The sequence below is a fragment of the Antedon bifida genome, chromosome 8 (assembly GCF_963402885.1).
Source record: "Antedon bifida chromosome 8, ecAntBifi1.1, whole genome shotgun sequence".
Taxonomy (NCBI): Eukaryota; Metazoa; Echinodermata; class Crinoidea; order Comatulida; family Antedonidae; genus Antedon; species Antedon bifida.
This window is the reverse complement of record NC_136233.1, coordinates 14919149-14939450: the sequence shown is the minus strand read 5'-3', so window position 1 is coordinate 14939450 and position 20302 is coordinate 14919149. Positions and strand designations below refer to the sequence as shown.

The window sequence follows — 20302 nt, the reverse complement described above, 5'->3', positions numbered from 1 at the left end:
ATTTTAGGACAGCCAAATGGAATAATATTATGTGCTTGTAGAAGTGGATTGGCCCAGTCTAACTGAACTTCCATCTATATCCGAGTCATGGTCAACATTTGAAGATGTTTATAGTTCTGTTCTAATGGATAACATTCCTTTAAAATTGAGAGGACATAATAGAAAACCTCCTTTTATCAACACTTTGGTATCGTGAATCCCCGCCACCTTTGATATTAGTAAATGCAATGTCATGCACCTAGGATTTAATAATCCGAATCATTCTTATGAACTTGATGGGGTTATCCTAGATGAAGTAACAGAACAAAAAGGCTTGGGAGTGATTATTGATAAATCTCTTAAGACTAGTAAACAATGTATAGCAGCAACCAAAACTGCAAATCGAGTTTTAGGTACTATTAAAAGATCCATTAAATATAAATCAGTTGATACGATTAAATCGCTTTATATTGGATTAGTCAGGCCTCATTTTGAATTTGCAGTCCAGGCATGGTCTCCTCAACTAAGGAAAGATATTCTTTTATTAGAAAAAGTTCAGAGGAGAGCAACTAGGCTACCACCTAGTTTGCATGGCATGTCCTATGTAGATAGGTTAAAAGTTTTTAATTTAACAACCTTAGAAGAAAGACGACATAGAGGGAACATGATTCAAACATAATATTCTTTCTAACAAAGAGGCTATTGATAGTGATTTACTTTTCATAAGTCTGAATATACCGCCACTAGGGTTCATAAACATAAATTGAAAAAGAATAATGCTCGATTAAATTACCCAACGAGTCGTAAATTCATAGAATGCTCTCCCTGCCAGTACAGTAGAAGTCGACACAACCATACTATTTAAGAGACAATTCCAGAAGACGAGGGAGGCTAATAGAGGGCCACGACCGGCACACCTGCATCTTGCACCACTCATTTAGAGTGGTGTTACGGTGAGTTACTGTGAGTAATACAGCATAATACAGAATTCCGTCGTCTGCTCTTTTTTTGCGTGAGAAACCCAAAGTTGACGGAACTGTGTGCCGGTTTTATTTTAATTTACTACTAGAAACTATGGCTTTTGATGGACACGATCTAAATGATTATCTACAATCTGCAATAAACGTAGCAAAGGCTGGTGGAGAGGTTCGTTAAAAATAATATATATACTTAACTATTTAGGCCGGACTTTCTTAGTTAGGCTAGCAGCTACTGAGCCTAGTAGACCAGAAAGTTTATTTATGTGAAAAGCCACAAAAGGTTTGATTGGCTGATTATGTAGATATATAACTAAGATTCAATAATCAATATTGCTGCCGGGTCATATCCTGTAAATTTTCCCTTGGGAAACCAAATAGGAGGGGTAAAAATGGATTTAATCATGTGAAAAGCCACACGGATAAAAGTTGTTGGACATTGTCCGCATATGTGTATACGATGTTAAAACAGCAATGACAGCAACTTTATCTTGTAAGTTGCCCGAGACAGTAGTCCCAAGTGACCACTTCAAAAATGGTGTTATTCATGTCAAGAACCAAACGGCTAATTAACCCCTTTTTGTCTATCCGAATTTTTTATAAAAACTTTTTTTCCTGGTGGAACCTGTCTTAAAGCTCTCTGAGCTTATTTGAGTTTCACCAGATACAAGGCATTAGTTCTAACTATTAATTTGATTCATATTTTGTTAACACTCTCTTTAGAGCATTTTCAATCACTCTCGAAACTTCTAGCGAAGGTAACATTCTCTTAAAAACTTAATACCATATGCCTGTATAAACGATTTTGGTCGTATTTGATGACTCTGATGTCTCTAAACCCTGTCTTAATGGTATGCTACTTTGATAATCGAATTAGTTACACTTTATATTATATTAACCTTACAATATTCACGATTTTAACAATTACGGATTCTCCTTCTAAACATGTCTATAATTACAACTATAAACTGGTGTAGGCCTATTTAAAAAAACCATCTTAAATGTCTTTGTTTCTCGGTGCCATTAGTCGAACTAGGATTGCTAATTTCTGTACGTACTTCCAAACAGGGTATTAGAAGTCATATAAGTTAACATTGTCCCACCAACAACTCAGTTACATAGGGTACGGCCGAGTATTTGTACTCTATGTTGTCCAATTAATAATTTTATTCCGGTCAACCCATGACATTGGACGTCCTGACCTCCGACGAGCTCGAATGCAAAAATATCTTTTCTATAGCCAACGTAATAATAGCATTTTCTTTAAACCTATTATTTTAATACCACAGAATACTGGAATTTATTTTCATCGACGTTGTACCCAATTGGCTCTTGTATTCTTTGTTGCGATCAGACCACAGAGATAAGCTAACTATTCATTATGGAAAAAAAGCAAAAGTGCATGCCTTTGATTCATACTTAAAATGGATATGAAAGGGTTTGTTAAAGCCTTTTAATCCACCCCAGATTAGATTACCAGGTACCTGACAATATATGAAAGTGAATTGAGGATGATTTACTCCCATTAAAATGCACTTTTGTATTTTAATTACACCCCGCATACTTTTAGTGTTCTTTTTTGCGATCAGACCTCAGACCATTTTTGCTTTGAATATGGTCAGTTTAATGGTGGATTAATGGATATGGTTATTGCTTTTAAGTAGGATAATACAGTATCATACAATGAAAATTTGTCTGTGTTTACAGCAGAAATTGAAAGTTGTACTGGTATTGCAATTATTTGTAAAAAGTGCATGCCTTTGATTTATACTTAAAATGGATATGAAAGGGTTCCTAACGATATCATTTTATTGGCTCAACGTGTAGATCAAATAGTTTTAAGCTTGCAACTTAATGTTTTGGACGACGACAACGCCCTCAAAACGCCCCTGGAGAACGTGTGAAAAACTTTTTGTGAGACGTCACTAAAAGTAATTTTTGTATTACAGAGATAGGAATTTAGGAGTAAATCATTGATTGATGCAAAAGCATGGTAGTAATTATTTATCTCTTTGAAATTTTTATTCTGGGACAAGTATGTTAGCTTAATCGAATAAAATTAATTATTAGGCCGCTTCTACATGTTACAATATTAGTACACAGTAATCAGTTTTAATAATACTCTAGTATTTTTTAGTTCAGTTCAATAACATTTATTTAAGATGGTCACAATATATAACAAACAATATTACAATAAACAATAATAAACAATTAATATAAGACCATCTCAGGGATCAAAATTAGAAGTAAAACTTGTCTCACATTGACCCCTAAAATAATAATAATAATTCAAACAAAAATAAGAACGGTACCGTATAAATATACAAATACAACGTAGCCTATACAATTAAATAAATTATACAGTGCGCAACATATTTAGTAGGTTTGGTAACAAGATAAATAAAGGGTTTTTATATGCTTTCTAAATGAATTTAAAGTATATAAATGATTTATGGCAGTTGAATCTAGATTATTCCAATACGTTGGTCCTAAATAAGTAATAAAAAACTGGCTTTTTCTAAGTTTAACAAATGGAACATACAATTTATGCGGATTTCTTATGTTATAGGTATGATCTAATAAACGATTTGAAAATAACATTGAAACAGACTTTGGTAATAAACCAGTAACATATTCAAACATAAAAGAAGTAACTTGAAGTTTATGAAGGTCATATATTTTTAAAATTTTTAAGTTTTTTAAACAAAGGTTCTGATGCAGATGTAGATTGTTCAAAGTTTAATAATCGAACAACACGTTTTTGTAAAATGAAAATTCTATGTAAATTTGAAGGATAATCAGCTGCCCATATAATATTGCAATAAAGTAAATGTGGTAATATAAGCGAATTATACAAAGAAAGTAAAATGTGTTGAGGAAAAAAATATTTTATCTGGTTTATAACACCAATGCATTTATACATTTTGATTGAAATATTTTTCTGATGACCGGTCCAATTTAAGTTTTCATTAATTAAAATTCCAAGAAATAAAGTTTCGTTTTTTCGGTCCAGATTTTTACCATTTAGAACAACTTGAATGTTTTTGTTACTTAATTTATGCCTGTTACGATGGGAGTGAAATATAATGAAATTTGTTTTTGAAGTATTAATCAATAATTTATTAGAAGAGAACCAATTTTCAATCTTAATTAATTCTAAATTAAAGGTATTTACTAATAAATCAATATTTTTGTTTGAATAAAATAAAGTTGTATCATCGGCAAAGGAAACAATATTCAGTGTATCACTAACAAAGGTTATGTCATTTACGTAAATAAGAAATAATAAGGGTCCAAGGACCGACCCCTGTGGTACACCACATGGAACGTTCTTTGCCGATGATTTACAGTTACCAATCTGTACATATTGTTTACGATTACTAAGATAACTAATAAACCATTTTAATGAAACACCTCTAATGCCATAACGTAACAGTTTTGAAAGTAAAATATTATGATTAACAACATCAAAAGCTTTGGATAGATCAAGAAAAGTGCTTAACAAAAATTCTTTATTTTCAAATGCATTATTAATTGAATGTATAAGTTCAAGCATAGCGTGACAGGTAGAGTGTTTTTTACGAAAACCATATTGATGATTATTTAGGATGTTATGTTTAGTTAAATATGTATAAAGACGAGTATGCATTAATTTTTCTATTATTTTCATTTCAAATGACCTACCTTCAGATTAATAATGGAATGATCCAAATAACCTACCAACAACCAATCATTTGATGATCTGAGTTTTCTAGATCTAGAAAAGTCAGATATCTGAGTTTTCTAGATCTGAGTTTTCTAGACACCCAACTAACCCTGGGTGTTTCAAATTAAAACTTGACGATCATGTACGTGCGTATAGAACGTTCATAAAAATTACGATGGCGTGTCAGTTGTCATTTTCCCGACGTTTTATACCGAAATTTAATTTGTTTATTTCTCAAGTTCTACTAGGTATTTGAAACTAATTGTGTGTGTGTTGTTTATTAACATTAAACGGAATCATACAAAGTCATTTTTTTGAAATTTTAAAATCCTTTCATATCCATTTTAACCGGTTTTATTTTAATATACTTTTGACTGTCTTATTATTATTATTATTAGCTCATCATAGAAACATTCTACCAAGAAAAATCTATTGAGACAAAGTCATCATCAGCTGATTTGGTAACTGAGACTGACAAAGCAGTTGAAAACCTTATTTTTTCTACATTAAAAAATAAATATCCTCAACATAGGTAAGTGGGTCCCACAAACACTCTTGGACTTAATTAATAAGAGCATTATTCTTTCAGAAATGCGTTCAAAGAATATAATAATTTGTATCATCATCAGTGATCTTATAGACAAATTCAGGTTTTGGAATATTGTGGCATATGGTATAGTAAATTAATGTATTCACTGTCCATAGCACTGTACTTTGTGAATGAGCATCTGGTCGCTTACAAAATTGTTTTGGTGGTTGCATTTTTGTTAAATTATTAATTAAAGCTCTGAATAATTTTTAATTGAATATTTAAGTTTTGAAAAAAGTGATATTTGCTCACTATATAAAAGTGTTTTTTTTAAATAGTTTTATAGGTGAAGAGTCGGTCAGTGACGGTGAGGCCGTTGAGTACACAGACAATGCAACATGGATGGTTGACCCTGTGGATGGAACGTGTAACTTTGTTCACAGGTACCGAAAGCTATATGTCTACATTTAAGCCGTTATTCGACGCTATCGTTAACAATAATCGGCGATCTTCTACGTAAACACTGAAATGTTAACGATTTACAGGAAAAGGTACTCGCTATAGTTATCATTTCAACTTGATCGTTTTCAAACGATCGTCGTTGAGTTAACGATCAACGACGATAGCGTCGAATAACGTCGACAGGAAAACAGGCTTTACATTATCAAACTTTATGATGTGCCCATATATCACTATATTTGGGAACATCACACTTATATTTTGTCAAACTAGTTAGTTTTCTTTTGCAGTTTTCCCACTGTTGCAGTGTCCATTGGGTTAACAATCAACAAGCAAGCAGTTGTTGGAGTTGTATACAATCCTATATTGAATGAAATGTATACAGCGATCAAAGGAGGAGGTGCTTTTCTTAACAATAAACCTATCAAAGTTTCTGGTCAAACAGGTTTGTAGTCCATGAACTATAGAACCCTGTTAAGGGAACACCCAACAAAGTTACCAAAGGTGTCCCCTGAATACAGGTTGTAATGTTAAAATTCACATCATCGTTTTACGGCAAAGTGTCTCATGAATGTCCCAAGGAAGGATTTATACTGCTATATTATACCTAATCTATTATCATATACCTGTTTTACTACCGTATATCCTCGGGTATAATCCCACTTTGGGTCTAATCCAATCCCCTACTTTATGTCTGATTTCACAAATAGGCATATCCCTGGGTATGAGTCTCAGTATGGTCGGGATGTAGGCCTCTCTAGCCTGTTTAGATGAGTTTTTACAAGAAATGCTTACCAATCATTTTTTCTTGAACCAGGCTTTCCCTGGATATAGGCCCATCCTCTAAAGTTGGCCCAATTTTGTATTCTAGAGTTGGGATTATAACAGAGGATATACGATTTGACTTCTTGTTTAGATCTTTGTAAAAGTTTGATCATACATGAACTTGGAAGCGGGAGAGAAGCTGATAAGATGGAGATAAACAGGCAGAATATACACAGAGTTGTACAAGAAGGAAAAGTACATGGGTAAGTACAGGCAATTTATTCTAGGTGTTTTTATATTATTCATTCACATTTATTTTAAACTGTCAAAGAAAACAAAAACAAGCATACATTTACAATAACTTAAATGATAACAGTAATAGGAGCTGTTTCAAGGATCAAAGTAAAAGAACTTATCTTATACCAACCCATAAAAAAGACAAATAAACTACTGCATGACATATCATTTAGATTTAGATAATGTTAGATTATATAAATAATTATCATAACAAAATCATTTAACAAATACACATTCACTTATGCACGACACACAAACTCATTGTGAAAGTTTATGGCATCGTTGTTGCTGTGCTTAAGCTAAATTGTTAATATTATGTAGAAAACAAGATTATCTTATCCTCTTTAGTACACGTTCTATGGGTTCTGGTGCCCTCAATATGTCTTTCGTTGCACGTGGAGCTGCCGAAGTGTACTTTGAATATGGCCTACATTGTTGGGATTATTGTGCGACTACAATAATCATTCAGGAAGCCGGAGGCTGTGTACGAGATCCTGGCGGTAAGTTTTAGCTTGTGTGTATCTTTATTCCTCTAGGGTTTAAACTATAATTTGGTTACCAGGTCTTTATTGGGTGAGTAAATTTAGAATGCGAGACTTTGGCAAAATGTATGAAGTACCATAGCTCTGTGGCGAATTCAGAATTTTGAATATCAATTAGAAGGAGTCCAGGGCCCAACAAATGTAAAAGGTTAGCATTGCTTAACGTAATGTTCTATCTTTTGCACATTTGCATTGTGGGGGATCTGTCTATGCATGACTAGGTTTTGTTTTTTAAATGGAAACAAGCAACTCCTGATTGTCAAGAGGGGATGTCCAAAATGGTCAGGTCAGATTTAAACCTGAGCTGCTATGGTTCTATTGGGGGTGGTTTTTCGTAATAAACAATAATTGTAGTGGTGTTGTAGCTTGGTGGTTATGATGCTTGACTATCAATCCAAGGATCCTGTGTTCAAGTCCTGTCAGTGTCAGGATTTGTTCTAATGACAATTTATAACTACACTTCCAAAGACTTTGTAATTAAAATTCGCTTATGGTTATCCTTGGCAAATTTGCCTAAAATAAAGAGAATTGAATTGCATTTGAATATCCTTTAGGTGGTGAAGTTGATTTGATGGCGCGTCGTGTGATTGGTGGAAGCAGTCTCAAGGTAGTGGAAGACATCAGCAAGTTGCTAACACCTATTGAATATGAAAGAGATTAGATTATTTTACTTAATCACTTAATCACTATGTGATGATTACATTATTTTATATACGGGTTCAAAAGATTTTTACTTTGTTATTAAGAAAAAAATAGCTTTTTCTTTTGTGATAATTAATGATACTGAGATTTAGGAGGCAGTGTTTCTACAATGAAAAATATTTGAAAATATCAGTTATTTGTAAGTGGTAATATTTAACTAAATGAAAAGCTTATATTTTATATTAATACATGTTGTATTTTTAGCTGGAGGGCGATGGTGTACTACTTTTGTAGAGATTGTTAAAGATTATTAGAAAAACGATTCCATGTACCACGTTTACATCCTGGCATCGTACGTACCTAAAAATTGAATCTCATTTTAGGTGTAGTCTACGATTTGGTTTAATATTGGTTAAAAATAATAATTTTTGCACACATAGCGTGTCATGCGTATACTTCATATAGTTAAACATCAAGGGCCGCCTTATATATTACAGAAAATCATTTCATTGATTGCTACAATACCTTATCACAAAAATGCGCGGCAATATATTTTGGTAGAAATGTTTCCATTTTTGTACTTGATAACAAGTTTTAATCATTTTAAAGGTTAATTGTATAATGTATACTATAGGGTTTAGAAGTGGATGTAAGATGTATTTATTAAAAAATAAATTATTTAAAAACCTTGTAAGTTGGCTCAGATATGGGTAGTGAAAAAGTCAGTCAGTCGATTTAGGGTCTATCACACCGGCGCCGGCAAATCAAATAGAACGTCAATTTTTCGTTTTCACACGGCTACTACGCGCAAATAAATATATAACTAAGAGACTGTATTTTGGAAAGTTAAAATTCACAACACGTCTTTTTATAGGTGTCGATATGGAGCTTGTGAACTTCACTCGGTTGCCTCGTTCATGGGAGGAGTGCTAAAAAATAAGAAAACGTTAAACTCAAACTTTTCACATATATGTTTGCTTACATTATTAATGCAAGAAATATATTTATGATGTTTCATGCGAGATTGGCAAAGTGACCAACAACAACAATAAAATAATGGACTATATTATATTGTTGGGTTCCTTAACTTTTCATTTGCTACCCGGTTAAAGTTTGTTTTTTATTAGTTACATTATGTTATAAGCTTTGCTATTTATAATAAATGATCGGATGGAATCGCCTCTTGCATATTCATGTTAAATATGGCTCTGAAATAATGTATTAATACAGCGCTCTCTCTAGTTTATTTGGGAAAAGAATTTCCGTCGTCTGCTGTTTTTTTTACGTGCGAAACCTAAAGTTGACGAACTGTGTTGAATTGTACGCGTGACGGTTTTATTTTAATTTACTACTAGAAACTATGGCTTTTGATGGACACGATCTAAATGATTATCTACAATCTGCAATAAACGTAGCAAAGGCTGGTGGAGAGGTTCGTTAAAAATAATATATACTTACCTATTTACTACTGACTGTGCTAGGCCTATGCCTGGCTTTCTTAGTTAGGCTAGCCTGGCCGCCTAGCCTAGCTAGCCCGTTTAGTTTATCTACCACTCCCTCTCTAGCTTAGTTAGAGCCCAGTGTCCTACAAGCTAGGGACTAGACCTAGGCCCAGTACCAGTGTAGAGTAAGCCTAGCGTATTGGTAGGCGGATCCGGTTAGCCAGCAGTTCTTCTATCATCCCAACCAACCAACCAGATATATGATTATTATAGTTTCAGTAGGGCTTAACCGGTTTTATTTTAATATACTTTTGACTGTATTTTTATTATTATTAGCTCATCATAGAAACATTCTACAAAGAAAAATCTATAGAGACAAAGTCATCATCAGCTGATTTGGTAACTGAGACTGACAAAGCAGTTGAAAAACTTATTTTTTCTACATTAAAAAATAAATATCCTCAACATAGGTAAGTGTAGGTCCCACAAACACTCTTGGACTATGCCAACTATATTAATAAAATCATTCTTTCAGAAATGTGTTTACATTAAATTTGTATGACAAGTGATCTTATAGACAAATTCTGGTTTTGGAAAATTGTGGCATATGGTATAATTATTAATTAATGTATTCATTGTCCATGTAAATTAACATCTGTTCGATTACTTAATTGTTTTTGTTGCATTTTTATTTAATTATTAATTAGTTCTGAATAATTTTTATTTTATTGCTTAATTGTTTTTGTTGCATTTTTATTTAATTATTAATTAGTTCTGAATAATTTTTATTTTATTGCTTAATTGTTTTTGTTGCATTTTTATTTAATTATTAATTCTGAATAATTTTTATTTTGGTTTTGCAAAAAAAATTGGATATTTACTGCTATATTAATGTTTGTTTTTTTTATAGTTTTATAGGTGAAGAGTCGGTCAGTGACGGTGAGGTTGTTGAGTACACAAACAATGCAACATGGATGGTTGACCCTGTAGATGGAACTTGTAACTTTGTTCACAGGTACCTAAAGCTCTATCTACATTATCAAACATTATGTGACAAAAAAATGCGATGTGCCCATATATGAACATGGTAATGTCATATCACTACCATATTTGGGCATATCACCACCATATTTGGTAGTTTGATAGTGTAGACGGAGCTTTACAGTTCATACACATTTAATAGTCCACTACTGAGAATTTCTTTTGAAAACAGTCTGTGGTATTGATTTTTAATTAGCCACTTTTTATTTGAAAAGCTAATGTTCAAAGAAGGATAGATATAGTTTATCGTGATTTACTTGTCTATTGTACTGTATGACCCACTATACGACCCTTGGGAGAGGTGACGGACATTGAAACACCATTGTTCATTGATGTGAAGTGCCATCTAGGTTTTTTGAAGCACACCCGCATCAATAATTATTTGTAAATGACGCACCTCTCTGAGGGGTCGTATAGCAGGTCATACAATTTACAAGTGCATAAAGGAGCTAGAAAAAATTTGTTATTTCTTTTGCAGTTTTCCCACTGTTGCAGTGTCCATTGGGTTAACAATCAACAAGCAAGCTGTTGTTGGAGTTGTATACAATCCTATATTGAATGAAATGTATACAGCGATCAAAGGAGGAGGTGCTTTTCTTAACAGTAAACCTATCAAAGTTTCTGGTCAAACAGGTTTGTAGTCCATGAACTATAGAACCCTGTTAAGGGAACACCCAACAAAGTTAACAAAGGTGTCCCCTGAATAGAGGTTGTAATGTTGAAATTCACATCATCGTTTTACGGCAAAGTGTCCCATGAATTAAGATGTCCCTAAGGAAGGGTATATACTGCTATATTATACCTATTATATATTATCATATACCTGTTTTACTACCGTATATCCTCGGGTATAATCCCACTTTGGGTCTAATCCCATCCCCTACTTTATGTCTGATTTCACAAACAGGCATATCCCCGGGTATGGTATGGTCGGGATGTAGGCCTCTCAAGAAATGCTTACCAATCATTTTTTTCTTGAACCAGGCTTTCCCTAGATATAGGCCCACAGTCCAAAGTTGGCCCAATTTTGTATTCATGGGGATGGGATTATAACAGAGGATATATGATTTGACTTCTTGTTTAGATCTTTGTAAAAGTTTGATCATACATGAACTTGGAAGTGGAAGAGAAGCTGATAAGATGGAGATAAACAGGCAGAATATACACAGAGTTGTACAGGAAGGAAAAGTACATGGGTAAGTTCAGGCAATGTATTCTAGGTGTTTTTATATTATTCATTCACATTTATTTTAAACTGTCAAAGAAAAAAAAACAAGCACACATTTACAATAACTTAAATGATAACAATAATAGGAGCTGTTTCAAGGACCAAAGTAAAAGAGCTTATCTTATACCAACCCATAAAAAAAGACAAATAAACAACTGCATGACACACAAACTCATTGTAAAAATTTATGGCATAATTGTTGTGCTTAAGCTAAATTTTTAATATTATGTAGAATCACACTGTAACAAGAATTTTCTTATCCCCTTTAGTACACGTTCTATGGGTTCTGCTGCCCTCAATATGTCTTTCGTCGCACGTGGAGCTGCTGAAGCGTACTTTGAATATGGCCTACATTGTTGGGATTATTGTGCGGCTACAATAATCGTTCAGGAAGCCGGCGGCTGTGTACGAGATCCTGGCGGTAAGTTTTAGCTTCTTTCTTCTGTCTGTAGGGTTCAAACTATGTCTGGGTTGCTAGGTCCTATTGATGTGTGAATTTAGAACGTGAGGTTTGGCAGAATCAAGCCAGTGTGAAGGGCCATATCCCTGTGGCAAATGTAGGATAGGAATAATAATTAGAGCAAGCCTAAAAATTGTAAAAATGAAATGTTGAATCTTCTATCTATTGCACGTTCGAGATGGAAACAAGTGACCCCTGATTGCGAAAAGGTGTCTTGTCAGAAAGTGGTCAGATTGAAACCGGAGTTGGTATGTGGCTCTATTGTGGGTGGGTTTTTTTTTTGTAATAAACAATAATTGGAGTGGTGTTTTAGCTTGGTGATTATGATGCTTGGCTACAAATCCAAGGGTCCTGGGTTCAAGTCCTGTCAGTGTCAGGATTTTGTCTAATGACATTGTATAACTCCACTTTGTTTATGTTTGTCTTGTGAACAGGATTGCTACCTTTAAGAAGGATAGTGAATGAATTCGCTTGGCAATTTACCTAAAATAAAAAGAATTGAATTGCATTTGAATATCCTTGTTTTAGGTGGTGAAGTTGATTTGATGGCGCGTCGTGTGATAGGTGGAAGCAGTGTCAAGATAGTGGAAGACATCAGCAAGTTGATAACACCTATTGAATATGAAAGAGATTAGATTATTTTACTTTAATTAATCACTATGTGATGATTACATTATTTTATATGTGGGTTCAAAACAATTTTACTTTGTGAGTAAAAAAAAAACTTGTATCTTTCGTGATAATCTATTATTACTGAGATTTAGGAGGCAGTATTCACACAGAAAACAAATTGTGTTCTATAATGAAAAACAATTTGAAATATCAGTTATTTCTAAGTGATAATAATATGTAACTATGAACAGTTTATATTGTATATTAATACCATAATACATTGTTGTATTTTTAGCTGGAGGGATGGTGTACTACTTTTGTAGAGATTGTTAAAGATTATTAAAAGATTCCCTGTACCACGTTTACAACGTGGCATCGTATGTACCTAAAATTAAATCTCATTTTAAGTGTAGTCTATGTTCTAGACGGCGATTCGGCTTAACATTGTTTAAAAATAATAATTTTTGCACACATGGCGTGTCATACGTATACTTCAGATTGTTACGGACAAACATCAAGGGCCGCCTTTATTACAGAAAATCAGTTCATTGAATGCTACAGTACCTTTATCACAAAAATGCGGGGCAATATATTTTGGTAGAATGTTTTACACTTTTTGTACTTGATGAAAAGTTTTAATAATTTTAAAGGTTAATTGTATATGTATACTATAGGGTTTAGAAGTGGATGTAAGATGTATTCATTCATTCGAAAATAAATGATTTAAAATCCTTGTAAGTTGGTTCAAATGTATGGGTATTGAAAAAATCAGTCGATTTAGTAAAGGGTCTTTCACACCTGTTCCGACACGGTTCCGGCGCCGGCAAATCAAAATATAGAACGTCAATGTTTCGTTTTCACACGGCTACGCGCATGTCGATATTGGCGCGTCATGACCGCGTGGCGCGTGTGAAAACGAACCATTGACGGCACCGGACCCTTAAAAATTATGTTAATAATGGTTAAAGTGACCAAGTAGTGGATATGACAGACATAATACGGTACTATTTCAATTTACTGTATTCGGAACTGTTTGGTGAATGTTTAGGTTTTTATAAAGAAGCCTAATTTGTGTTGTCGCATAATAAATGATTATTCATTGACACAATGGCGACTGACTAAGAAAATGTAGTAAGTAACTGCTGTAAGAATGGATAGAAACTATATCCTTACAAGAAGTGGGTACTGTATCGTTTTGAAAGTTTACCAGCACGTACGTCACCGCTATATCGATCGAAACTGTAACTTAATGAACCATCCATTATTTCTGGTGAAGCAATCATGTTTTCTAACTGTTACAGAAATTGCATTATTATTAACCCTCACTTAAGCCCCTTCACCATTATCAAAAAAAAAAAGAAAACCAAATTGTTAAAAAAAATATGTTTTATTATCACAAAATTGTATAGTGTTAATTGATTCATTAATTATTACGTAACAAGAACACGTCACAACGTGGTGCGGCTTTCGTCTTGTCTTGCAGCAGGGCACATCGAGCAGCATTGTAACGAATTTGTAACTTCTGGACTAAAACCACCGGATTCATTAGATGTCAGATCTATCTCTGACCTTTTGATAAGACCTTTTCTTTCCAAGATATCGAAAACATTTCGAACTGTCTTCCGCTTGGTCTCTTCAATAAGTTTCTCAAAAGAGTCCAAATCTAGTTCAATGGTTTTTTGGTCGGCGTCTTCTAAATCAGGTTCTCCTCTCTGCTGCCTATTGATAGCCATCATCGTCCTGACGTTTATAACCCAAAGTGAGCTACAGAAAAACGCGTGTGCAATTAATGATAACACAAGCAAGGTATGACCAACAGAAGGTTGTAACAGCATGTTGTATAACAGAAACACAAATGTTGACGCGATCCCTGCAAACAATGTCCATCCAAAGTTGTCTTCTATGTTTGACTGTTCGTCAATGTCTTCTTCTGGTCGTAATATAGAACATTGTGTATAACAATCTATTCTATCGGCGGGGGCGTCGGCGGCGTCGGCGGCGGGAAGTGAAGGAGGAATCTCATCTTCGTCTGGTGTGGACAGCAGACTCATTGTCGTGCTACGATCTCTGGTGAGTACTGGTTCTTCAACGTCTTCGGTGTTTACACCAACATCATGTTTAGCAGGTTTTTGTGCTCGTCTCTTCAATTCCAAATACATTGGTACGTCTTTCACCTGTGTGAGCAAAGGTATTCAATATTTCAAAGTCAATCCTTTGAAGCAACACATACCTAACTAGAGACCTAGGTCAAATTCAAATTCTCTTTTATTAATCCTTTCGGAAATTCATTGCTCGTTTTACAAATATATAAAAATGTATAACAATATAAAAGATAAATAATTTACAAAACAAGAAGAGATCCCACAAAACATGAGGTCTATGTTAAGTCAACACGAGATAAACAGAAACAGGGTGTCGGTTACTATTGAGCAAAAATCAGAATCAGTGGAGTGACTCCTCATACTGTACTTACATCCAATATAATTGCACCGTTTTCCATTCGTGTTATTCTTGATAATTCTCTGTTTTTCTTACGCGTAAACAATCTTTTAAACGATTTTTTGCGTGACTTTTTTTCTTGCTGCTTCAAATCACCCTCTGATTCGTTCTCCATTTTTTCAAGTTTAGGTATTATAGCTAGTAATTATGCACTGTATTAGAAATCAACGTTTCTGAACAATAGTACAATAACTGTGCCGTGTTTGTGTTGCTAGGGAACCTTTGGAATGCAAAAATGTTACATAGCTACGCGCATGCGCTATCAATATCAGCGTATGTTTTCTGGGTGACGTCTCGCGCGGCATATCACGCAGCCAGGCATTGGGCGCTGTGTATCACACCACCACCCAACAGAGTCATTAATTAACGGCTCTGCTGCCACTACTACCACCAATGACCAATCTATGCCGGCCACACACAAACTGCGCTTGGGAATATTCTATTTTTATTGTAGGGGTGGGCCAACTCACAAAATGTGCATACTACAGTTTAAACAATTACAAAAGAATAAAATAAATTAAGATAGTTTATTGTACCAAAGTGTAAATTTCCATAAAGTCATATTAATTATATTACGTCATAGTGTCGATAACGCTTGGGAATATTCTATTTTTATTGTAGGGGTGGGCCTATACACAAAATGTGCACACTACAGTTTAACAAATTACAAAAGAATACATTTAAGATAGTTTATTGTACCAATATAAAAGTGTAAATTACCATAAAGTCATATTAATTATATTACGTCATAGTTTCGATAACTATACAACCTCATTATGCTGTGTATCTTTTTTTTTTTTGTGCCCATTTATTACTCTTTGATTATTAAAGAACAGGGGTACATCTTAGTACTGATATTACTGGCCATCATTTCATCTGAGTATCAGAATTTTAGCAACAACTTCAATGCTTTTACATTAATTTAGAAAATCTTTCAGTAAATTTCTCTTCAATTTATATACATTTTCATTAGAAACAATGAATATCCATAATATGTAAAAACTCTGTTGTTGTTATGTAAAAAGTAAATAGTAAGTAAATAAGTAATAAAATTAATCCGGCCATTATTGGTTGTATTTAATTTAGACAACACATGTTTACTGTACTGTAGGGCCTCTCCATTTAAAGTCGTAATTATTTAAATTATAATTAAATTATGCCAAGGTCTTGTGCATTGTTGTATAGTTGTGCTCCATTATCTTTGTTCATATCATTATGTACATGTAGAAGTATACAATAATTGTAAAGCTCTACACTATCAAACTGGTTTGAAAAAAAAGTGTGATGTGCCCAAATATGGTAGTAATATGACATCATCATGTCTATATATGGGCACATTACATGGTGTAGACAGAGCTTAAGTTGTTTTGGAAGATTGGAAAAAGAAATGTGTATAAAATCAGTACAAAATTGACAATACAGTGCCTATGAATATGAACTATTATAACACACCTGGTCGTATTCTTGCAATTTGATTGGTTAATTATGCATCACGTGACATTTTGGAATTACCCCTACCTAACGGAAACGGATATTACATCACAAGTAACCCCATCATGAATTCCCCTAAATCAATAATATGAAAATACAATTCTTGCAATTTGATTGGTTAATTACGCATCACATGACATTTGGAATTAGCCCTACCTAACAGAAAAGTATATTACATTAGTCATTAATTCCCCTAAATCAATATGAAAATAACTACAATAAGGAAAATAAATAAATATAAGCTACATACACCCCCACCCACTAAACCTTCTAGGCCTAATATGATAGTAACTGCATCATAGATTAATTAAGTGTCAGTGTTACCCTTACTTGATCGTGGCACTTACTTTTTAATTATACCATACTCAGGAGCGATTCCAACACAAGGCAATTCCAACACAATACCAGCTTTCTGCCCCAGCAAAGTGCTAATTCACAGTAGTGTTTATTTGGTCATATTTAGCATTCATTCTCACTCTAATAGATGGAATAATTCCATATCATAGTCTCGGTTGTACCAGGTAATTATCTTTCCCTGGTTGTAGGATTGCTTCTAAAACAAACAGTATAGGGACATTTGTTCCACTACACACTTCCTCTATCTAGTAGTACTTCAAGGTAACATGTTGAGCTGTGAAATGTGAAAATGATTTTCATATTTGTAGAATTTCTTTTGCACATTAAATTTAAGGTGAAAACTGATCATTTTTACATTTGATGGATGATGTTTGCACATTAGTGATTACGAATTTCTACAGATTTGCACATTTGAGAGTGCCATGTTTGCACAAATGTGGTTGTTTGCACATTTGAGAGTGTCATGTTTGCACGTGGAGCTGCTGAAGCGTACTTTGAATATGGCCTACATTGTTGGGATTATTGTGCGGCTACAATAATCGTTCAGGAAGCCGGCGGCTGTGTACGAGATCCTGGCGGTAAGTTTTAGCTTCTTTCCTCTGTCTGTAGGGTTCAAACTATGTCTGGGTTGCTAGGTCCTATTGATGTGTGAATTTAGAACGTGAGGTTTGGCAGAATCAAGCCAGTGTGAAGGGCCATATCCCTGTGGCAAATGTAGGATAGGAATAATAATTAGAGCAAGCCTAAAAATTGTACAAATGAAATGTTGAATCTTCTATCTATTGCACGTTCGAGATGGAAACAAGTGACCCCTGATTGCGAAAAGGTGTCTTGTCAGAAAGTGGTCAGATTGAAACCGGAGTTGGTATGTGGCTCTATTGTGGGTGGGGTTTTTTTTTGTAATAAACAATAATTGGAGTGGTGTTTTAGCTTGGTGATTATGATGCTTGGCTACAAATCCAAGGGTCCTGGGTTCAAGTCCTGTCAGTGTCAGGATTTTGTCTAATGACATTGTATAACTCCACTTTGTTTATGTTTGTCTTGTGAACAGGATTGCTACCTTTAAGAAGGATAGTGAATGAATTCGCTTGGCAATTTACCTAAAATAAAAAGAATTGAATTGCATTTGAATATCCTTGTTTTAGGTGGTGAAGTTGATTTGATGGCGCGTCGTGTGATAGGTGGAAGCAGTGTCAAGATAGTGGAAGACATCAGCAAGTTGATAACACCTATTGAATATGAAAGAGATTAGATTATTTTACTTTAATTAATCACTATGTGATGATTACATTATTTTATATGTGGGTTCAAAACAATTTTACTTTGTGAGTAAAAAAAAAACTTGTATCTTTCGTGATAATCTATTATTACTGAGATTTAGGAGGCAGTATTCACACAGAAAACAAATTGTGTTCTATAATGAAAAACAATTTGAAATATCAGTTATTTCTAAGTGATAATAATATGTAACTATGAACAGTTTATATTTTATATTAATACCATAATACATTGTTGTATTTTTAGCTGGAGGGATGGTGTACTACTTTTGTAGAGATTGTTAAAGATTATTAAAAGATTCCCTGTACCACGTTTACAACGTGGCATCGTATGTACCTAAAATTAAATCTCATTTTAAGTGTAGTCTATGTTCTAGACGGCGATTCGGCTTAACATTGTTTAAAAATAATAATTTTTGCACACATGGCGTGTCATACGTATACTTCAGATTGTTACGGACAAACATCAAGGGCCGCCTTTATTACAGAAAATCAGTTCATTGAATGCTACAGTACCTTTATCACAAAAATGCGGGGCAATATATTTTGGTAGAATGTTTTACACTTTTTGTACTTGATGAAAAGTTTTAATAATTTTAAAGGTTAATTGTATATGTATACTATAGGGTTTAGAAGTGGATGTAAGATGTATTCATTCATTCGAAAATAAATGATTTAAAATCCTTGTAAGTTGGTTCAAATGTATGGGTATTGAAAAAATCAGTCGATTTAGTAAAGGGTCTTTCACACCTGTTCCGACACGGTTCCGGCGCCGGCAAATCAAAATATAGAACGTCAATGTTTCGTTTTCACACGGCTACGCGCATGTCGATATTGGCGCGTCATGACCGCGTGGCGCGTGTGAAAACGAACCATTGACGGCACCGGACCCTTAAAAATTATGTTAATAATGGTTAAAGTGACCAAGTAGTGGATATGACAGACATAATACGGTACTATTTCAATTTACTGTATTCGGAACTGTTTGGTGAATGTTTAGGTTTTTATAAAGAAGCCTAATTTGTGTTGTCGCATAATAAATGATTATTCATTGACACAATGGCGACTGACTAAGAAAATGTAGTAAGTAACTGCTGTAAGAATGGATAGAAACTATATCCTTACAAGAAGTGGGTACTGTATCGTTTTGAAAGTTTACCAGCACGTACGTCACCGCTATATCGATCGAAACTGTAACTTAATGAACCATCCATTATTTCTGGTGAAGCAATCATGTTTTCTAACCGTTACAGAAATTGCATTATTATTAACCCTCACTTAAGCCCCTTCACCATTATCAAAAAAAAAAAAGAAAACCAAATTGTTAAAATAAATATGTTTTATTATCACAAAATTGTATAGTGTTAATTGATTCATTAATTATTACGTAACAAGAACACGTCACAACGTGGTGCGGCTTTCGTCTTGTCTTGCAGCAGGGCACATCGAGCAGCATTGTAACGAATTTGTAACTTCTGGACTAAAACCACCGGATTCATTAGATGTCAGATCTATCTCTGACCTTTTGATAAGACCTTTTCTTTCCAAGATATCGAAAACATTTCGAACTGTCTTCCGCTTGGTCTCTTCAATAAGTTTCTCAAAAGAGTCCAAATCTAGTTCAATGGTTTTTTGGTCGGCGTCTTCTAAATCAGGTTCTCCTCTCTGCTGCTGCCTATTGATAGCCATCATCGTCCTGACGTTTATAACCCAAAGTGAGCCACAGAAAAACGCGTGTGCAATTAATGATAACACAAGCAAGGTATGACCAACAGAAGGTTGTAACAGCATGTTGTATAACAGAAACACAAATGTTGACGCGATCCCTGCAAACAATGTCCATCCAAAGTTGTCTTCTATGTTTGACTGTTCGTCAATGTCTTCTTCCGGTCGTAATATAGAACATTGTGTATAACAATCTATTCTATCGGCGGGGGCGTCGGCGGCGTCGGCGGCGGGAAGTGAAGGAGGAATCTCATCTTCGTCTGGTGTGGACAGC

The 20302-nt window shown here is 34.2% G+C and overlaps 3 protein-coding genes across 4 annotated transcripts; 2 read left to right on the top strand and 1 right to left on the bottom strand.

Annotated features, from left to right (window-relative positions):
• Positions 1–1019: 1019 nt before the first annotated feature.
• On the top strand, positions 1020–13407 carry LOC144851166 (inositol monophosphatase 1-like). 2 transcript variants are annotated; one of them, XM_078708729.1, is made up of 7 exons: positions 1020–1125; positions 5061–5194; positions 5530–5634; positions 10858–11012; positions 11464–11575; positions 11877–12028; positions 12596–13407. In XM_078708729.1, the coding sequence occupies exons 1-7, from the start codon at positions 1054–1056 to the stop codon at positions 12700–12702; spliced, it is 837 nt and encodes a 278-aa protein (XP_078564855.1). In that variant the 5' UTR covers positions 1020–1053; the 3' UTR covers positions 12703–13407. The 2 variants fall into 2 exon arrangements, with proteins under 2 accessions (XP_078564855.1, XP_078564854.1); XM_078708728.1 differs by lacking the exons at positions 1020–1125; positions 5061–5194; positions 5530–5634 and adding exons at positions 9191–9328; positions 9675–9808; positions 10249–10353 and having other exon boundaries at positions 12596–13406.
• A 702-nt stretch (positions 13408–14109) lies between these two features.
• On the bottom strand, positions 14110–15345 carry LOC144850610 (uncharacterized). Its single transcript, XM_078707935.1, has 2 exons — positions 15153–15345; positions 14110–14853 (listed from the first exon to the last, which is right to left on the bottom strand). The coding sequence occupies exons 1-2, from the start codon at positions 15291–15293 to the stop codon at positions 14128–14130; spliced, it is 867 nt and encodes a 288-aa protein (XP_078564061.1). The 5' UTR covers positions 15294–15345; the 3' UTR covers positions 14110–14127.
• A 2144-nt stretch (positions 15346–17489) lies between these two features.
• LOC144851002 (inositol monophosphatase 2-like) lies at positions 17490–18983 on the top strand. The gene is made up of 2 exons (XM_078708525.1): positions 17490–17604; positions 18172–18983. Exons 1-2 carry the CDS (start codon positions 17490–17492, stop codon positions 18276–18278), a joined length of 222 nt encoding a protein of 73 aa, XP_078564651.1. The 3' UTR covers positions 18279–18983.
• Positions 18984–20302: the final 1319 nt, after the last annotated feature.